Source organism: Alligator sinensis, unplaced genomic scaffold (genome assembly GCF_000455745.1).
Source record: "Alligator sinensis unplaced genomic scaffold, ASM45574v1 scaffold871_1, whole genome shotgun sequence".
In the NCBI taxonomy this organism is placed as follows: domain Eukaryota; kingdom Metazoa; phylum Chordata; order Crocodylia; family Alligatoridae; genus Alligator; species Alligator sinensis.
In genome coordinates, this window is record NW_005842746.1 from 683,844 (window position 1) to 705,349 (window position 21,506).

Here is a 21,506-nt window from a genome sequence, read left to right on the forward strand (position 1 = left end):
ACGCGGCACGGCGGGGACATGGCGCTGGCGCTGGCAGTGGCGCTGCAGGCGCTCGGGCTCCTGGCGACCCCCGCGCTGGGGCAGACGCCGGAGCCGACCGCGGGGCGGGAGGAGGTCAAGATCGAGGTCCTGCACGTCCCCGCCGACTGCAGCCCGCGCAGCAGGAGGGGCGACATGCTCAACGCGCACTACGACGGGTACCTGGCCCGCGGCGGGGCCCGCTTCTACTGCAGGTGAGCGCGGGCGGCCGGCCGGGCAGGGCAGGCCTGGGGGCCTCGTGCCAACGGTGTAAACCGGCCCGGGTTCTGTCCCGGTGCTGCCTCCCTCCCTCGGGCCCCTGCCGCACGCCCAGTGCAGTCCTAACCCCTGAGCGCCTTGAAGCCATGGAAGGAAAATGAGGGGTGAGCCGCAAAACTGTTCCACCAAAAATGTGGCATAATTTAGCGGCTGGGGGGTGTCACGCCACTGATTGAACGTGTGGCCACGCGCACGCTGTCAGCTGGGAGCACGGATCAGGGGCCATCTTGCAGCTGGGAGCCCTGTCAGTTGGTGGGGCTGCCAGCCCTGGGGGTGCACCCTGTGTCCCCACAGCTGGGAGCCCAGATCAACTGCCAGGGCTCCCAGCCAGAGCACCACCTAGAGGCTTGCAGCCGCAGGAGCTGGTTACTTGGCAGTGCGGGATGATCCTGAGCTCCCCCCTGCACTGGCAGCAAGGAGTGATGGGAAATGATGTGCAATCCCACAGTCACCCATCCTGTCATGCATGTGTGTCATGGCAGGAAGCACCATGGTATGGATCATGCATCGGATCCCACTGCACATCTAGAGGGTCCCTTATAGACATATAATATACATCCCCAGCCAGTTATTTTAAAGCACAAACACCATTGCATGGGGTTCTTTGGGTAAATGTGGTATCTTTTATTAGACCAACTCAGTAGCTGGAAAAATGTTTGCAAAGAACTTTTTTCCAACTGTTTACTTGGTATTAAAAGATATCACATCTACCCAAAGAACCTTGTCTGCCTGTGTCCTTAGGCCAACACAGCTACAACCAACAACCCAACAGTATTGCATAGCATTTCTGCCAAAGACACGTGAAGATGCAGGCCTTGGTTACACAAAGGAGTTGTATGCTTTCCTGTATTTAAATCATTCCTTTGAGAGGCTGCTTCTGCTTGAACAGTTTTCTTGTGTAGGCAGGATCTTCTGCAGACATCTAATTTTGTTCACAGCGTACCAGAGGTAGGTGGTTACGTTTTTTTCCAGGGTGAGGGCCATAATGGGCATCTGCCACCAATAAAGAGGTCTGTATTTGCTGATAAATAACTGGTTTTACTATGCATCAACACACATTAATGCAGAAAACTAAATTTAAAGAATGTTAAAGTCTTTCTAGTATCACCCCTCAGAGCCCAGTGTAGAAACAGCATAGGATAAACTTACCACATTTACACAAATCCAGGACAAGGGTTTTTTTTCCCCTGCATTCAACATGGCAGGGGAGGGAGAAGGGGGCTGAAAAAGCCACTTGTCTTGGATTTGCATGTAAGGCAGAAATAACAGCTCTGACCCCAAACCTGGAGTTGGAGTCAGAGCCACAGCTGCTGCCCCCACCATCTCTGCCCCACCACTGCTTACCTTCTTGTCCTGGCTTCAGCTCCATCCCAAGTTATGGAGCATGTGCCCGCTCCAGTCCCTGCCTGGCCACACAACAGTGGTGGCTGGTACAGGCCCAGTGCACAGATCCAACATGCAGAATCAAACCCAGTGTGTGACCTGAGACCTGACACACTGGATTAATTGCTTACCTCTCCCAAAAGGTAAGATTTTTTTTTTCTTCAAGCTGTGTAAAAATCAGGGTCTGTATTATTTTCTGGGGTATGCTAGGTGTAAGAAAATAAAGTAGGCTACACCTTTAATCAGGAATCATTCACTTACAGACTCTTTGATCTATAATAGGTTAACCATCAGATTTTTCTTTAGAGACCCAAAATAAATCACTTTTATTACCTGCTTTGTTCTATATCTGCACCTACTTATTCTAGCATTGGCATGTCTGCCTTGCAGCATTCCTCCACCGAGATAGCCCAAAACACTTCCTGCCCACCTGCTTCTGCATGTATGCTCTAAATCCAGAAATACACCAGTGATAATGCTCCAGGGTCATCCCCATTAGCTATTCTGAAGGTACCTTATAGGGGAAATCAGATTTGGCCCATAGTGTCTGCCTCAGTTGGTCAGACTCGGTGTTCAGGACCCACCCTGTTGTGGGAATGGCCAGGCATCATGCAGATCCTATGTGATCCACAATTTTGCAGCAGAACTACCCTACTGTTGTAGGATTGGAGAAAACTCAAGAAAGAATCATTTCTAAAGCTTTGTTCTTTGAATGTTTTTGTTCTCTATATACAGCTCCTCTGTATGGAGGAGCAATTTTAGCAGTTAATTTTTAGTTAATGATTTACAAACTCCTAAACTCCTATGAAATCTGGGAGTTTACTTGCATACACAACTTAAGATTTGATCCCTAGTTTGCAGTAAATTATACCAGAAAATAACATAGTACCTTAATATATTATTATATTTATCAGAGGTTACAAATTTTTTATTTTGACATACTTTTTAATGTGTCATAATAAAAAGATATATTTAAAATTCAGTAACTACAAGCTTGTAAAAAAATTAAACACTTAATATGTTTAAATTCATTAATTGATAGTTTTTCTTTCTAAAATGGAATTGTACTGAAATACTAATATTTTTCATTAAGTATTTGAATATTGTCCCTTTTTTACTGTATATTTATTAAAAGCTTTTGTGTTTTGTGTTTTTTCCCTCTTATTTAGTCGGACACAAAATGAAGGCCATCCAAAATGGTTTGTTCTTGGTGTTGGACAAGTAATAAAAGGATTAGATACTGGTATGATGAATATGTGTCCTGGAGAAAAACGGAAAGTGACAATTCCACCATCATTAGCGTATGGAGAGCAAGGATATGGTAAAAAAACCCAAAAATCCTTAATTTTTAAAATTAATGATTTTATTCTTTCTGCCTTATTGCTGCCTATCTACAAATATCAAAGAAAGCAAAAGTTGCCATTAATTTTAAGACCAGCCATTCAGGACATGTCCAGACAAGCACACATGCAGTTTGTGGCATCTCAAAAGCTTTTGAGGCACTACAAAATGCATGCAGCACACCTGAAACAGTTCTCCATGCTACATTTAGCATTGAGCCAAAATTAAATCCTGGTATCTAAAAACAAAACAAAAAAAAAAGTGTTTAAAAAAAAATAGAAGGGTGGTGCCTGTGGGTGCAGCATGTGTTGCCCCAAACTAGAGCCTGGCCAGCCAGAGCTACACTTTGGCTACCAGCCAGGCTCTGCATGCCAGCATCATTGCCACTGAAGCCCCAGGAGGGCCCCAGGTGCTGGCCCCACATCCTCCCCTACCCCATCCAGGGTAATTTGCCATGTGCCAGAGCACACATACAGGGGCATTCCCCAGGGACAAGTAAAAGCAGCACAACTATGTGCTGCTGCTATTTCTCCAGGGAAATTCACGTGCGCATTCCTCTGTACGTGCCCCCAGTCTTTCCACTTTATTTTATAGCTAAAACTACAGGGTCTGATTGTACAAACTTTTATTCAGCATGAGTAGTCCATACATATACACACAATCTAAATAAAGTGAATTGCTCACGTGCATCAGGCCTTCCCACGTGGGTAAAGATATACAGAAATGAATGTATAAGAATGAATCCATGCTAATGCCTTTCCTGTGCTAGCCCTGAACTTTTGTGATAGGAGCACTACAATTGGCAGCAGGGCTTTCCATGGTCTCCTGGCTGGGCTTTGCTAATTTTTCATCCTTGAGTAGGGTTTTCTTAATCCTATCTTCTGTCTCCACCACAAAAGGGTATATACAGCTACTCTCCCTTGCCTCTAGACAGCAACTGTATGCGAGAGAGAGAGAGAGTGTGCCCGTTGTGTGGAATCACTGTTACAAATTTACATAACATAGATAACAATTCCTTACAATTTAGATTATAATATGAATTATTTTTTTTAAAAAGACCAGTTTCTTAAAACTGTTGCTTTATAGAAAGTTTTGGACTTCAGTTATGTGTTTGTGAGGGTACCAGAGATTGCCTTATTCTGAGCTCAATAAATATTTAATATTGCTGTTACCTTTTTTCCTTGCTATATAACATTCACATTTAACTACTGTTATTTAGGCATTGCCAAAATGGTCCTTTAATAAAATCTTGTTCCTTGTATGCAAAGCCATATGAAATTCTGTAGACACTTGGAATTAATATTTGTTTGGCAAAGTGTCTAGGTACTAATTTAACAGCTAGTTGCATCAGCCAGTGTAATAATTATTATGGTTGCTATCATTCCACTGAATGCAGAAAAGAAAACTTTGAATTTATTACATGTATGTATGTAATTTAAAAGACATGCATAGGTTGACTAAGGACTTGGAGCTTTATCATGAAGTGTTTCAACTGATGGACAGTATTGTAATGTATGTTTTTGTAATCCAACTTCAACTATGAATGAGGTGCATTGATTAAATACACTGATGTTGTCCCATGCCAAAATTCCATTAACCAGCTGTATCCTTAATGAAATAGCATTGAACCCAGTGCAGTTACACTATAATTGGCTTATTCACTGTAAGTCGTGAGCACATCTTGTCATAATGAGAAATTGCTGTTACAAAAGCAGATCCTTAAATCTAATATTAGATGTAACTATTTGTTCCTAGGCAATGCTTGAAGAAAGTCTTTTTTTTCCCTACAACAATTTTGTTCTGTCTCAGCGTACTCCTGCATGCCGGGGAAGATGCCTGCCTAACTTTGAATTAGACAAGATGCATGTGGCTTTCTTAGGTCTTTATGTATCTTTTCCTCTGGTATGTATTATTCTTTTAATTACCTGCACAAAGGTCTATAACTTTGTATCCTATATTTATAAATGTCAGCTGACCTGTTGCATATGTGTCTGTGCAGTAAATATTCAAGATTTTTACACATTTGAAACAATTTGTCGCAAGAAGTCTAAAGCCTGTCATTATCTTTTATTATAGACAACTTGAGTGAGAAATTCCGGTAATATTAGTAATTGTCCTCTACTCTTCAAAAAGAATGCTTTACCTTTTTCTTCAGCTCACTAGGATATGTTGAAGCTCAGAAATAGATACTGACAAGTTTCTGATTATTATCATTAGCATTAGGTCAGCAAGTATATAAGTAGGATCTAGTATGATTCCATATTAACTGCATGCTGCATGGTTAGCCATTAAAAGTTTTTTGCCTTAAGTTTAGATCTCAGTGATCTCGTCTTCTTGTTTGTCTATCACTTTTTCACCCCCTTTTGGCCAGAAGCATGATACAATGAGCTATCGTTGTAACTATTATTTTCTTTATATCTTTGATACCAGAAGATGCTTTGACATAGAAATGTTTGAGCTCACTTTCCTTCCCTCCTTTAGGATTGAACAGATCATTCTATAGCTCTCTTAAACATGGTGATCTGATGACTTGGATGCTGAATACTTGACCATTTGTCTTTCCATAACTACTTTTCAAAATGGTTACGTATTTTGACTCACTGGATTTTTTGTGCGACTATTGCTTAACAGTAGATGCAATTAGGTAGCAAACCTTTTTTGCAGAACTTAGTAACCTTTATAACCTGTTTTGTTTCCTTGTCAAACAAAGAAGATATATAAACATGGCTCCATTATAGCAGATATTGATTTTAAATTTAAAAAAATTGAAGGGCATGAATGTAATTAATTTCTCAATGATGACATATCATTGAATGACATATAACAGCATGAGGATTTCAAAAGAAGGCTCATGGGTATGAATTGTGTACACATTTTGTTTCAAAACTTCCCTTTAAAGAGGGAAATAGTATATATTTTTATTAGAATTTTATTCGGGTTTTAAACAAATTGGAGTACTGCACTATTACCCTATTCCTATGGATGAATAGAGATACAAGTGTATTTGCCAGTAATGTGATCTTTAACCTTTCTGTGAATCCTAAAATTCTTTTGTGTTCCTAGCACAAGCCAAGATTCCACCAAATGCAACGTTGATCTTTGACATTGAACTGTATGCAGTACATAAAGGACCACGGAGTGTTGAAGCTTTTCAACAGATAGACATAGATAATGACAAAAAACTCTCTCAAGATGAGGTAAAATGCCTTAACTACTTCAGAAGATACCACTTTAATAGAAAAGAAGATGCGTTATCCCTATATAAACAACCTTGGTATCTACTTATCAGTTTGGGTATGCCTACACAGTCCTGCCTTGTGCTGCATAATCATATCCTTTGATAAATATAAAGCTGCATCCGAGATTTGCCAGGGTACAAACTGCGGTGACCAGAGCTTGGGTAGGCTTGTTTTCAAGCAAACTAGATTGTTTTACTCACAGCATAGCTTTGGAAGCACAGAGATCAGTATTTGTGCTACAACTCTTCAATTCTTGATCTGTGTATTGGAACTACCAACAAAAGTGAAATATTTAGGATTGGGATATTTATGCATTATAGACTGGTCAGACAGACCAAACTGTTTAAAGGTATTTGTCATTTATGACTCATTATATACTATTAATCCATATTGATAAAGAGGAGGTGTGAGAAGGTAGACATTTTAATGCATTTTTTATACGCTTGCCTAATATTTTGGTCTTTCAGCATAATTTTCTATAGCTTCAAATGTGAGAACTTCTAGCTCAAATGTAAAATTACATTTGTGGTGTGAATGCCTGCCAGGTTTTATCAAGGTGGACTCAAAAATCAACTCAGTTTGATATGTTTTCATTTTTTTCAGATAAGCCAATATTTAAAACAGGAATTTGCCAGAGATGGTAAAAAGCGTGATCCTTCAGATCATGATATTATTTTAACTGATATATTCAAGAAGAATGACCATGATGGAGATGGCTTCATATCTGCCAAGGAATACAATGTCTACCAACACGATGAACTATAGTAAATTATTTATAAAATCTCTTGGCTGCTTTCTGCACACTAAATTCAAGGATTTTTTACAATGAACATTCTTTTTGTCCCTTTTTTTTTTTTTACATTTTTGTTGTGGTAATTTTCTAATAGCTCTTAAGATTTTTAAAACCTTGCCATTAACACTTCGGTAAAGAATGTGATGCATTTACAAAATAAATCAAATTGGAAAATGTCATAGTCTGTGTTGCACAATCCTTAATTCAGATATAAAACATTATGATTATTCTAGACATTACTTAACTAAAATTAGCCTCTGATCTACAGTACCAATTCTCACTCAAACTGAGCAGGGTGCTGATCAAACCCATTATTCCCTTTGTATCAGATACAGAGAGGGTTCAATGGTAGGCCACTCACAGGAAAGATGGGTTTGTAATTTAGCTGCAGTGGAAACACTTTCCTATCCCCCTCAAACTCCTAAGGAGATAGAGAAAGCTCATGAAAACTTACTTAGAATCATTAGTTTATTTTGGCTCTAGTTAAAAAAACTTAATTGCTGGCCAAGGCAATTACAGTAATACAACCCTAGATGCTGATTTTGAGGGGCTGTAGAATGGTGGCAGCCACCACTACAACTTGCAACACAGAAATTTCTTGTTATACCTCTAAGGAATTGAATAATGTTTGCCTGGGAAGTTAAGTTCTGACAGGCTGAGATGTGACCAACCATGGCTGTTTAAACATGGTGCCCTGCAGGCTTCTAGCCCAGGTTCCCCAAAGACAATGGACAAAAATAAATCATGATAGATTTAACAGGTCAGTGATAGAATTACAGATTGTGAGATGAAGTGTGCTTGTCATAATCATGTTAATGCTTCTAGAAGAAAACCCTCAAGATCAAAACATTAAAATTGACACTGTCACTAGAATTCTATGAATGCACAAAGATTTCTTAAAACAATTTACAATAACTTCTACAATGTAAACATAATTGTACATATTTAAAGTATACTGTTAACAGTAAGTGAAAATTCAATTTTTAACAAAATGAGTGGATCATTCTTTACACTTTTTAAAATACATTAAATTGCAAAATGAACTAAGGTTCAGTACCTCAAAGCAGACATCTACTTTTCTAATTTGTTGTGCAATACAGAGGGAGTGGGAGTATTATATTATTTAATATAAACGTAATTAACTCCGTGAACCTGATTCTTGCTTCTCTTACACTGGAAAAGTGTAGTGTAGTAACAGTTATGGTTGCTATGCAAGTCATAAATTGAAATATTCTAACTTGTTTTTCATTATCAGCAAAACAAATATTTTTTCCTTTCATTTATAAAGAAAAAGACATTGCTGTTTATTTGAATGTGTAATGGTTTTCAACCTGTGGTCTGTGGACCCCCAGAGGTCTGCAGGCTATGTTTAAAGGGTCTGCCAAAGAGAATTACGTTCAATTGGAAGTATGTGAATACCCGCATTTAGAAACTCAGAGAGGTCCACACCTCCATTCAAAATTTTTTAGGGATCCACAAATGAAAAAAAAAAAAAGTTTGAAAAACACTGCTTTAGGTAAAATATGAAGTTTAAAGCTTCAACCAAAACTGGTAGGGCTAGCAAGAAACAGAAAACCTACCACACCGTTTTTTCAAGGGAAGCAGGAATAAAAATTTTAATCTCCCACTTAATTTATAATGACATTAAGAGAGACATAAACACTTGTGACAGCTATTCTGGACAGCAGTGCCAGTTCCCAGTGTTCTGAATTACACTCTGCAGTGCCCTCTAGTGTATGTACTCCCAATAATGCAAACTACTGTAAGTTGTGATGTTAGGCTCTCTAGGTCAGGAGTCAGCAACCTGTGGCCTGCAGAACTGTGATTTTGGCAGCATTTGGTGGCAGGGGCTCTCCCTCTTGCACACTACAGTCAGCTACCTGCGGCTCCAGTGGAGGGGGCTGTGCCTTTACCTGGCTGCAGTCAAGCAGCACAGATTCTGGTGGAAGGGGCTTTCATCATGCCACACTGAACAGCTCAGCAGAGAGAAGTGGCAGCAACAGCTGGGTCCTAATGCCTGCCTTTCTCTGATCCAGGCTGAGTCATTCCAGTATCCCCCACAGAAAATGCTGCCAAATTCCTATTCTAGGTAACAGAACTTCAGACATGAAATCTAAAAGGATTGATGTAATACATTATTGTTAGTGATATAAATTATCGCTACAATATTTTTACCTGTATACATCAAAGACATTCAAGTCAATAGCCAGTCTAACTCAGAATAAAACAGATGCAAGTTATCCAAGTTATGCAAAATGTGCGCTAGCTGGTGGTCAGAGTTAATATAGTCAGAATAAAGACATATGGTAATCACATCCTGATATGAAACCCATATCCTCAGCTATGATCCTTTTCAGTCTTCTCCTTTATAAAAGAAACCTTAAACTGAGCTAACCTCCAATGTGTTTTTAATCTGATACTTCGATTAAACATTTATGACAACACTAAATATTTAACAGATTTTCTCATTTTACCATCATACCCTGATGTAGTTAAGGAAATATCTTTACAAAGAAGAGCAAATTTTGTAAGTCCATTTCAAAATATAAGAAGCTAAAAATTGCTATTTTCTGATTCAGTTTAAAAGTACATGGATTAGTTACCATGGATAATGAAATGAGAAAGTGCTAGGAAAATGAAAAGCAGTGATATTTAAAAAAAAAAAACCCTACATGCTAAACTAATTAATATAATTAGCTGTATGTGTAAAATAAAACATCACTTGAAAATAGAAAGTAGTATACTAAAACATTTTGCACTTTTAATGCTTTACTAAGTCACTTTTGGAAAGTTTGTGGCACAGTTATACCTAAGTCTATAACAATAGGCACTGTCACAGATAATTTATCTCACCCTTCTGTGCCAGAGGTCAAAGCAGGGCACAGCATGCAGTCGTACATACTTTTGTCCATGAAAAGAACACTCGAGACATCCATAGACTGTCTCCCTTTTAGAGTGACCCATGCCACAAAGGACACATGGACCTTTTGGGATGTTGTTATTAAGTAAATTCACTCGGATATGAGACCCTTCTCTGAGATAGCTTGTAGAGACATCAGTCATGCTTGCAGCTTTTTCATAATAATCTGTTAAAAGCTCCTCCAAGTAATCATCTGAGTTAGCAACAGTCTCCAATACCCACTTATCTGAAAAAGAATGCACACAAAAATACCAATGACTTGTCTGCATGTTACGAACTCTCTATGCCACACCATGAAATAACTGGACCATGAAACCACATTTGAGAAACCACTTTCAAGGAAGTAAATGGCTTTCCATTTTCAGCTCACATTTGACATTCCTATGCATCTCTTTTTTCATCAATTATTTTTCCCATCAGAAATTCCTGAGGTATGATCTGCAGGAGGCTTATTTTATTACTGTTGAAATCACATTCTTGCAAAGTGTAATTTCTTACAAAAGTTTGGAAATACTCCCTTACTTAGATTACAGAGGTTGGGAATTGGGAGACAGACGGTCCTTCAGCTAAACTAGTTAGAGAGACTAAAAGACTAGAGAGGCTTGCCTACTGCTTCACAAATAACACTTAGTTTTTTGTTTTCATTCATGTGCGCCTGTATTTATTGAACCCAGTGATCACTACACCTTAGAGGCTGCTATTTCCCACAGCTGATCAGAGCAACAGAGGCCTTTTTAATTTGCACTACATTTAGCTTTTCCCCAAGAAACCCCTGTGATCAAAGAGGAAACAATAAAGCCACCTCTGCAAAGGCCACCATTAGAAATAGTTATTACTGCACCACCACATTTACATTTACCCTTGCACTTGTAGGTTCCCCCATACTTAGAATGAGAAAAATGTGGCCTGAACCTCTACTCACTTAAGCAAATGGCAGTGTTCCAAGTGACTTTATTTGCCCTTACAGGCAGTCCTCGCACTTACAGCAGGTTACATTCCTGGGAAAAGGTGCTGGAAGTTGAAACGAGTCGAATCTGATTTTCCCATAGAAACAATGTTCTAGTAGGGGGTTATGTTCCTGAACAAGGGCCTGATGCCCAACTTTTTATAGAAATGACTATAAACACCATATTGAAATCAACTATTTAGTCAACTATAAATGATATACATTATGCAGTACAAAGCTTTCTAAAGTGTACTGTATATAAATCTGTTAAACAGGGCAATACAGTAACTAATCACACAGAATTTTATTTAATCAGAAGGTGAATCACCTTCATCAGGGTCATGGAATTCAGAAGGGCTTCTTTGGGGAGATTTTGGGGAGACTTGGGGCCACTTGATGGCTTTTTGAGAAACTGATCCAGGGATGTTTGTTTTGCTGCCCTCTTTTTCTCATTGTAAATATCCCTGTAGTGTCATAAGTGTGAAGATCCAGCGCCCTAAGTAATAATATGAGTGTAAATGGTGGAGCGCCGCAAGTGGGAATTGCCGTAAGTCAAAGCGCCATAAGTTGAGGACTGCCTGTACTGGATAGTACTGAAGTAAATCTAACTACTTAGGATGGAGAATGTGAAGTCTTTAATTGTATCAACTGTACTGCTTGTTAAAATTTTGGTTTCATATCGTTGGAGAGAAAATCTACAACCATGGATACAACATTTCCTTATCAATTCAGGATTGCTTCTTCCAAAACATGTTTTAGTATATTTAATTGATAAATAGTTTATATTTACAAGCTCATTTTATATATCATCCTTGGAGGTTTGATAACAATACTGTCTGTAAGTTGTAAAAATATAAATAGGTTAACAAACTAAAATGTTGCCATTGTATAATATTAGTTTATATACACACACACACACACACACACACATACATATATATATTATAATACTTAATGATGGTTTTCATGATAATATTACTAATGTTTCTTAAAGGTATAATTATTTTAAACCAAATTGTTTCAATTTATATCTTAAGATTTTTGCAATTATTTTAATAAACTTTTATCTCAGTGCATATTTTAAGTTTAAATTATTTTTTGCTTAGGTATTTTGAGTTCTTGAACTTGCACACTAAGCCAACCCCTGCCCCTCCAAAAAAATCCCAAACCCCAAAACATGCACTTAATATATTAATTAGTGAACTTGAACAAAAACATCATACTTCGACGGAACAGATTACTCCTTAATTTGCTCATTGAAAATGATCCAGATTGCTCTTTTTCAAATCCTCCTTTGGAAACTGGAGTGACACAAAATTCTGTATATAAAAAAAAAAAAAAGACTTTTTGGAAGGATGAAATTCAAAAGTATTCTATTTCAAAGCACAGTACAAAATCTTTTTTACTTTACAACAGGTATTATAAAGCTAACAAAATGCTTAAGATTAAATTCAGCTTTTCTGCTGGACATTCTGCTTGGCTTTAACTGCTAGAAATGCTAATGTAAAGCAAACATGTACAAATGCTAGTATATTAAGTGAGATGCAACAAATAGACCCAGTAAAGTGGTAATTATTGGAGTAAAGTGGTAATTATTTATTTTATTATTTTTTAATGGTTTAGAATGACCTTTGGGTTCGGAATTTCCAAATTAAAGGGCTGGGTAGTCCGTATCCCCTTAATGGACTGCTTTACATTTGAAGAAGGAATAAAGCCACAGTCCCATTTGAAACTAAAAATGGAAATTCATACACAAGTGAGCTTTTAAAGTATAAATAAATAACTCAAGTTTCTAGCAAAAATAGCTGTAGTAAAAACTAAGCAAATTGATATGCATTTTACTGGATTTACCAGTCACTTTAAAGTATCATGCTACCAGCTCTCAATCATCTGAGTTGAAAACTATCTCTGCTCCTTAATGATGAAAATATAAATCAACACTGTTGACTGGTGATCATTTTAGCAAAAAAAAAAAAAAAAAATCAGTGCTAGTACATTTATGTACAGTTACAAATCAAGTTGACAGGCATTCCAAAACTGAGATTTACATTGTACTTGATACCAAAATGAATATCCAATAATACTGTACTGGTTGCATTACTTCTTTTAATTTTTAATTCAATAATTATACCTAGTTTTGAATGTACTGAAAGTCGTAACAGAAATACAAATATGCCACATAAATCAGAATCAATGGGCTTCAAAATTTAGAGGGCTTCCATTACAGAATTTATATCTAAGGTATTGCAAAGAACTTCTGTAACAAGTGAATAGTAGTACATGAATATTCTGAAATAAACATTACCTCAGTGAGTTTCTCTCTTCTCTTTTATTTCGTGTTTTAAAGACAGTCTAAACAAAATGTGCTCACTAATGCTCTGATTTAAAAAGGTATTTAGATATCCAAATCATTAGGACTTAAGTTTCAAAATACCTTTATGGATCTGGCCTTAAAAACCTATGCCTGTAAATATGAAATGAACGTCAGTTTTGCAACTGACTTTACTAAGTACAGGAACAAGCTCTAAAACTGAATTGCAGGTAGTTTTCAAAGCATCCCGACTGACAGAATGGTTCCCACCTAACTATAGTCCTAGGCTGAAATACGGAGCACTGGAAAATAAAGGAAACAGACATTTTAACTTTTCTATAGATGGAAAGTTATAGATATGTGCATTAATTTTCTTTATTTGTGTTAAGTAATTGTTTTGTTTATTTTGTTACAATTTTTAATCATTTGCCTCTAACAATAATTGTTGCCCCAACCTATCCTGGCCTATACATAACCGTGATTCATGAGACTATTTTTAATTGTTTTGGTGCTAATTAAAATGAAAGTCCCAGGCTGGAAAACCGTTGTTTGTTTAGAAGTTCTGTTCTGTTCTGTTTTGTTTTGTTGGTGGGGGCACCATGTTCTTCTTTTATGCAGAAGTGGATCAGATGACCCTGAGATGCCTAGACAAACCTGAAAAATTATATGTTGACGTACAACAGTATCTGCTGTATGTAACCATTAAAATATTGTTTTAATATTTTTAAGCTTACATTTAAAATGCACATCTTAGTTAATTTTGTGAAATCTTTTACAAAATAAATCAAACTCCAATACTTTTTGCATGTATTTTAGAAAAAAATTGTTTTGGAACTAGGCCATATGACATCAATCAGCATGTGCATAAACATTTATGGGATTGAGGCTTGGGTATGCCAACTCTCAGAGCAAGAACTGTTTGAAAGTCTAACATCTATAGCTAATAGTAATAATTATAATACAGGCCACTTACCAAAATTACCATCCAAGTGAATATAAAGTTCAAATACACTAAATGCAATGGTTGTGTGTGCTGGAAAAACGATAGCTTTGTCCCGTACTTTATAATTCTGGTCTTCGATAATGTGAAACTATGATTACAAAAAGAAATATATTAAAAGAAAAATATTTTAAACTGAGATTATATTACAACTATATGAAAAAAAATTCAGCAGTAGAAACTTTTTTGAAACAAGATCAAGTTCAATCTCTAAAGAAATGTTATCAATGCTGATCAGTATACTAATGGAATCCTTTCTGTTCTACACTTCACTACTGTTTGATGAAGAGAAAACAAGCTAATTTCCAATCTGGGCATAGAAACATAGGTTTTGTGCCTGATACATAAACATTAGTGATTATCAATTCTCGAAGGATTATTGGTTCATTTCGATTTGGATGAGCAATCCAAAATATTCAACTCCCCAGTCTAACTCATGGCAGTTTACAGAAAGTGCCATGAGTTAGACAGATTCTCCTGACCCAACAGACATTAGCTGTTAGGTCAGGAGGGTGAGGGATCGTGCTCCAATTTGGAGCCGATCCAGGGAGAGAGACTATGTCTCTGAAGCGTCTTCCTCTAGCTCCACCCCCCACCCCACCCCCTGTCCTTGGTGCTTTTTCAGGGAGGGAGGGGAAGAAGGCAAGGGAGGGAGGTCCGTTCTGGGGTTTCCTCAGTCTGTGCTGGAGTTGGGGGATAAGTGCATTGGAGCTCCCCAACTCAAGGGGGCTCCAATCCACCCACCCCATCCTCCAGCACCAGCTGGGCAACCCTCAAAATTAGCTCCCTCTACTCCCTTCACCCCCTCCCTTTCTGAAAATAGTGCTAGGAGCAGGGCTGGGCTGTATCAGCTCAGCCCTGCTCCCAGCATACAGAGACAATGGGGGTACTTTCACCTTCCTTTGGCATTCAAAAATAGCTCTTTTAAGTTTTCAAAAGAAGTTTAACATTTACAAGAGCATAGGGATGTGTGGAAACAACATTCCATTTAAAAATGATCCCAGGGCTGGCTTCTGATAACCTGTTTTTCAAATGCAAAGCTGTGGTATTTCCCACCTCCTTTCTCCAGAAAGACAGTAGTACACCACCTACTTCTAAATCTCTTTTCTTCCTACCTCTTCAACTCTAATTTTTATGCCTTAATAGGACCCCAGCACTGTGGTTCCTACTCTCCAAACCCTCAAACTCAGCTGTGCTGATCTTGAGCCCAAATGTGCCATCTTTCTTAGTGAATTTGCTTTGCTTTTTGTTGATGATAGTGTTACAGACTGTATTTCCTATTCTATAGCATTATAGTAGGCTCCCTTTTAATGAGAAATAGCATTTACATTTATATTCAGGCCTAATTAACCAGCAATGGGGACTACACAAGTAAAGGTGACTTACTGTGTTCATTATGAATGGCTACCAAGTAATTTCTAAGGACTATTTCTGGGACAAATATCGGATTTGGTTAGACTTAACTTAGGCTATGTCTATATGGCTTCCTTCAATATCCTGAGTTTGATACTGACAAAATAAGCCCTACCCACTCACTCACACTCAGGTGCATCAGAGATGAACTATTAGCAGTGTAGATGGGTTGGGAGCAAATGGTTCCAACAACTCAGAACAGATCACCATGGCCCTTGCCAGCACCACCATCATGTCTCTTTCCTTCCTTTCATTTTTAGTGATCTGTCCTCTTCTCTCATACAGAATCTGACTTGAAAGCATGTTTTCTAATTGAAGACTGCATTCATATTTTTATACAGATGATATAATTGTGGTACAAAGCCAATACTAATTGAACAGAGCTAAAATCCTGACAGTATTAAAGTTAATGGGAGTTTTGCTCTTCATAAGGCCAGAATGACACTCAAAGATCCTAACAGCGTTGTAGTAATTACACTCCACAAAAAAAACGCAAACCCCCCCCCAGAAGAAACAGAGGACCATATCATTTACATCAATACAACTCCAATGACTTCTATTAAAATTGCTCTGGGTTTATACCAGTGTAAACTCAGTAAAAATCTGGCAACAAACAACTACAAAAAGAATTCTACTGTATTCTCTTTAGTGAGATACATCTGTCAAACATATTTACCCTCATTGTTTCCCCACGCATTCCAGCATGGACAGATAATGAGCATTGCCGTGTTGTTCTAATACTTTCCATTACCACACACAGAACTTCCTTCCTACTTTGTCTTGCCTGACGGACGAGGCAATGATCAAAGTTAATTTTTCTAAAATAAACAGAAAGAATCCATACATAATCAGCAAATTAAACAACATCTAATAAAATCAGACATTATAAACTAGATCTGGATAACTTGCACTGTACAGTTTAAAAAATGCTAAGTGAGGAGGTCTCTGGAATATGAGTGTTGATTTTCAGTAAGTCTTGGAAGACCAGGAATTTTCAATTGAAATGGAAGAAAGATAGCAAGTATGTCAATACTAAAAAAAGGCTAAAACAAATAACTCAAGGAGTTGTACACCTGTCACTTTGACCTTAACCATGGGCAAAATAATGGAACTCCTGATATAGGACTCTTAATAAAGAATTAAAGAAGAGTATTGTCATTAATATCAATCAACATGAGTTTATGGAAAACAGATCTAATACGATAACTGTTTTGAACAGATTACATGCTTGATTGGTAGTGAAAATATTATTAATACAGTATACTAAGACTTCTGAAAGGTATTTGATCTGATACCACACAGTATTTTGATTATGAAACTACAATTATGCAAAATAAATATAGTACATATTAAATTAGTAAAAACTGCATAACGGATAGATCTCAAAACAGAAGTATAAACAGGAAATGATCATCAAATACATATGTTTCTAGTGAGTCTTGCAAGATTTCGTTATTAGCCCTAAGGTTTTTAAACTTGTATTACTAAACTGGAAAAAATAATTATTGATAAAGTGTACATAAATTTAAGGAGCAGTAAATACTGAGCAGGACAAACCACTGATATTGAGGGATCTAAATTGCTTGGGAAAGTAGGTCATGCAAACCATTTCCATTTTACTATGGCCAAATGTCACATGTCTAGGAAGTCACATGCCTAGGAACAAGAATGCAAGCCATACTTACAGGATGCAAGGACTCCATCCTGGAAAGCAGTAATTCTAGAAAGACAACTTTCAAGGTGGATAATCAGTTGACCGTGAGCTTCCAATGGGAAGCTATGGCCAAAGGAGTTAATGCAATCCTTGGTTGTATAAACAGAGGAATATAAATTGAGAACAGAGAGGTTATATTACTTCTGTGTTTGGCACTGGTGCCCCAATTTTATGAACAGTGCAGTCAGTTCCAGCATCCACAATTAAAGAAGGATGATGAAAAATTGGAGGGGATTCAGAGAAGAACCTTAAGAGTGATTAGAAACATTCTTCATAGTAAAATACTGAAGGAGTTAATGTATTTAGCTTATCAAAGTGAAGGTTAAGGGGGAGATTTGATTACATTCCATAAATATCTACATAAAGAAATGATCTTTGGTAGCATATGGCTGATCTAACAAATAAAAATGTAACAAGATCCAGAAGCTTGTATAGCTTCTGACTGGAATCAGAAGCTATACAAGTCTGTTCAAAATAAAGTGCCAATGTTTAACAGTGATAGTAAATGGAATAAATTATCAATGTTTGTGCCGGATTCTTGATCACTGGACATTTTAAAATCAATATTTGATATTTGCCTAAAGATATATATTAATTCAAACAGGGATTGATTCAGGAAAGTCCCACCATTTGTGCTATGTAGATGGTTAGAACTGCTGATCATAGTGGTCCCTTCTGACCTTATAATCCAAGCATTTATTAAGGGTCTGATAGCGATTTTTTTTCTTTAACTTATTCAATAAAAAGCACACTATTATATTAATGGAATATGAAACAAGACTGCAATGAAATTTCCTGTAATCTAATTATAGAGTCAGATAGGCTAAGTATATAAAAAAGTAGTACTAACCTAGTCGTAAGTTCTTTAAGCAATGTTGGTACTTCAACCTCATGTTTGGTCACTATGCCAAATGAAGCTTTAACTGCAACAGAATCTGATCCATCAATATTGACCCCGACATCATTCATTATCTGATTTCCTCGTTTACCATTCAGAGAAAGATCTGATTTGTCCTCATAGTTCAACAACTGATAGGATGAAACACCTGAGGAAAAGAGGATATTTTCTGGTTTGGAAAACACTTTCATGTCCAGGTACAATATGATAAAGTAGAAATCCTCAGGTTATAAACAGAATAATATCTAAATATGCAGGCACCAAATGGATGAGAATTATGTCAGTAATATAAGGGAGTTTGACATTAGTCACTAGTTTTACCAAAACAAAATTAAATGAAAGAACAGGGTGCATCACTCTCACAATACCAAGTACTGACATTAATTTCTTTGCAATGAAATACAAACAAATAGAGGAAGCTAATCAATAATGATTATATTCAGTGGCGACATGTAGGGGGGGTGCACATGCACCCCCTGAGAGCACTGGTGCACCCCCTGAAAGTGAGCGTTCCCCGCTTAGGTGACGGGCAGAGGGGGCAGGTGGGAGTGCTGCCCCCCACCCCGAGAGCGCCAGCCAGGGAGTGGGGCACCAGGAGAAGCGCCCCTGGCATTTCTGGGCATGCCCCTGGCACTTCCAGGTCAGCATAATTGGCCGCGAGGACACCTTCCCCCGGTCAGCACAATCAGCCACAGGGGGACCCCTTCCCTGTTGCTTACTGGCTGCTGTGGGGACAAGTGCCCTCCTGACTCAGGAGGCACCAGTTGCCCATGATTATATTATCATCTATTTTTATCCATAAATATAACAGCACTTTATAAATTGAAGATAATGTCTCATCTGCATTTGTAAAGGGAGAACCTTAAGTACAAAGGAAGTGACTTGTTCAAATTCACACGATATGTCAATGTCTAACCCAAAAACAAAACCTAGTCTCTAGACACTTAACCTAGTGCTATATCTACAGAATATGTTGCCCTCCTCATAGCGTTTTTCATGGAGGCTCATGATAGTTTTTTCCCGTTGTAATTTTTACACTATCTTAGTTGCTGTGAAGTCCCATGTAATACTATCCAAAGTAAAATTTATTCTAATAAGTTCTGAATTTTTCAGTAGCAGCAATAGAGTTGAATTTGTAATACAAAGAACTGATGGTAACATACCATATGTGCTTCCTGGCCCTTATCACTTGATAGAAGTTAGAATCCACTTGATCCATTTTTGAAAAAGTAGCAAACTATAAAGCAAACCAAGTCTAACTTCCTTGAAATTTTGCATAAACATGGATCTTGCAATAAAGTAGGGAATTTCCTTATTTTCTATCCCCAATAAGTATTTTTAAGTAATATTTTCCTAGTTATATATAAGGTATTTTTTCTGATAGACTGACTGGAAAAACAAGAACCTACTAAGATCAAAATATTATGCCTAAGGCCCAGAATCTCAAATGAGTGAGATGAGTGAGGCATCTAAAAGCCTTTGAGGGTCTGGGGTTAAATCTATATATCTGTTAATTAAAACCTTGTAGTCTACCGGTTAGAGTGACATTTTAAGGTTATCGAGATCAAATCTTTCAGTTAAATTTTCTATAAATTGTTTTATATGTGTTCTCATAAGGCTAAATGGATTGTACCCATACATATCAGTCATCAATACATATATCTGTCATCAAAAATACATCTTTGTCAAACAAAATTAGAAAACAAATTTTAAAATTCTTAATATAAGTCAAAGTAAATTCTTTTCATGAGATCTCACCCTTACTTTAAAAAGTATCCAAGTGTCCTCAATTTTTTCAAAGGCTTACAAGTCTTTTGCAACTTTAACTCATACAAATAATCCAACTGACTTTCTCATCAGTATAAGGATTTATCAGTGTACTGATGAATATATTACTCATCAGTATAAGGATTTAACACTTATTTTTCTGTCAATTTTCCTTGTAATCCTGAAATATAATTTTTTTCCTATAGCTATTCCCCCTTGCATGTGAATTCATTGGTTGTCTTACTAGGTTGTTTATTAAGGCTAAGGTTCTAAAATTGATTTGACTTTTTTATTTTAGAATATAAAGCAACACTATAGATAGCTATTAGTTATGTGGCTCTATGAGGGAGAATATAGGCACTATAGTCAAAATGTATACGTGTTATGACAGTGTCTCCTTAAGACTTATTAAACTTTATATCTAGAAGCAATTACACTTCTTAAATGTCTGCATAAAATTAATGAAAAATAAAAATGAATAAAAAGAAATGAATTATAATTTTATAATATCTTATATAAAAAGGATTTAATCAGATCAGTATTGGTAAGTTCTTGCCCCTGTGCTGAGCTCTACTAACTGAGGCAATACAAGTGTTCATTCATATAAACCAACTGCAGGATTGAGGCTAGTATTTTTTGTCACTAGTAAATACTACTGAATATGTGTATTTATAAAGTCTATAAGGAATAGTGGAACTTTAGGTAAGTCATAGGCAAGATATATTAATGTATTTGTGGGGACTCTTCTGTAATCATACTTTGTAAACAAACATAAGGTTGAATTACACTTTAATTTTATTAATACATTAAATGGAGTTTTAAACTCGTTTTTGGAAACTATAGATATTTAGTCCATTTCATTGGGCTGACTGTGGTGCCTTCCTTTAGAGACCTAGTAATCATAGAAGTTCAGCTTTAACTTTTTATTAAAGTCCAACAATGTTTATAATTTACTCCTCCAATCCATGAGTTTATTACATAACTCATTAAGGCAATTGTCTGATAAATATACCAATACAGCCTCATGTTATTTATGATTTCCACATATTACTATAGTTCTACATGTACTGCAAAATATTATTTTATAGGATTTAAAGAAGGACAGAAAACGTACCTGAAGAAATTTCTCTCTCTCCCTGAAGAATGTCTTTTAAGGTGAAAGGCGTTGAAGCAAATTTAGATTTTTTTGAAAGAAAACACGTTCTCTTCTTAATAACAAGGCTCAAAGGTTGATATTTGTCAGCTTCACTGAGACTGGGAACAGGAATTAATCTCCCTCCATCATCAACCTGCTTAACAAAATTTTTGGTAGCAGCAGCAAACATATTATGGTAGCAGTAATAAAAAAGCGCTGTATCACCTGCAATTTCCAGATCTCATACCCATGTTAAAATCCTTTTGTAATGATATTGTAAATTAATTAGCCTGCGGCTAAACCTAATGTTAAGCTTTGTTGTAAAGCTAGGTATGCTTTACTTGGAGAA

General features: G+C 37.0%; 2 protein-coding genes across 2 annotated transcripts; one reads left to right on the plus strand and one right to left on the minus strand.

Moving 5' to 3' along the window:
- The first annotated feature begins 18 nt into the window (after positions 1 to 18).
- On the plus strand, positions 19 to 7,229 carry FKBP7 (FK506 binding protein 7). Its single transcript, XM_025216550.1, has 4 exons — positions 19 to 233; positions 2,850 to 3,001; positions 6,085 to 6,218; positions 6,864 to 7,229. Exons 1-4 carry the CDS (start codon positions 19 to 21, stop codon positions 7,023 to 7,025), a joined length of 663 nt encoding a protein of 220 aa, XP_025072335.1. The 3' UTR covers positions 7,026 to 7,229.
- Positions 7,230 to 7,364: 135 nt separating this feature from the next.
- On the minus strand, positions 7,365 to 21,347 carry PJVK (pejvakin). The gene is made up of 6 exons (XM_006034538.2): positions 21,137 to 21,347; positions 18,208 to 18,403; positions 16,320 to 16,461; positions 14,204 to 14,321; positions 12,143 to 12,238; positions 7,365 to 10,199 (listed from the first exon to the last, which is right to left on the minus strand). The coding sequence occupies exons 1-6, from the start codon at positions 21,345 to 21,347 to the stop codon at positions 9,898 to 9,900; spliced, it is 1,065 nt and encodes a 354-aa protein (XP_006034600.1). The 3' UTR covers positions 7,365 to 9,897.
- Positions 21,348 to 21,506: the final 159 nt, after the last annotated feature.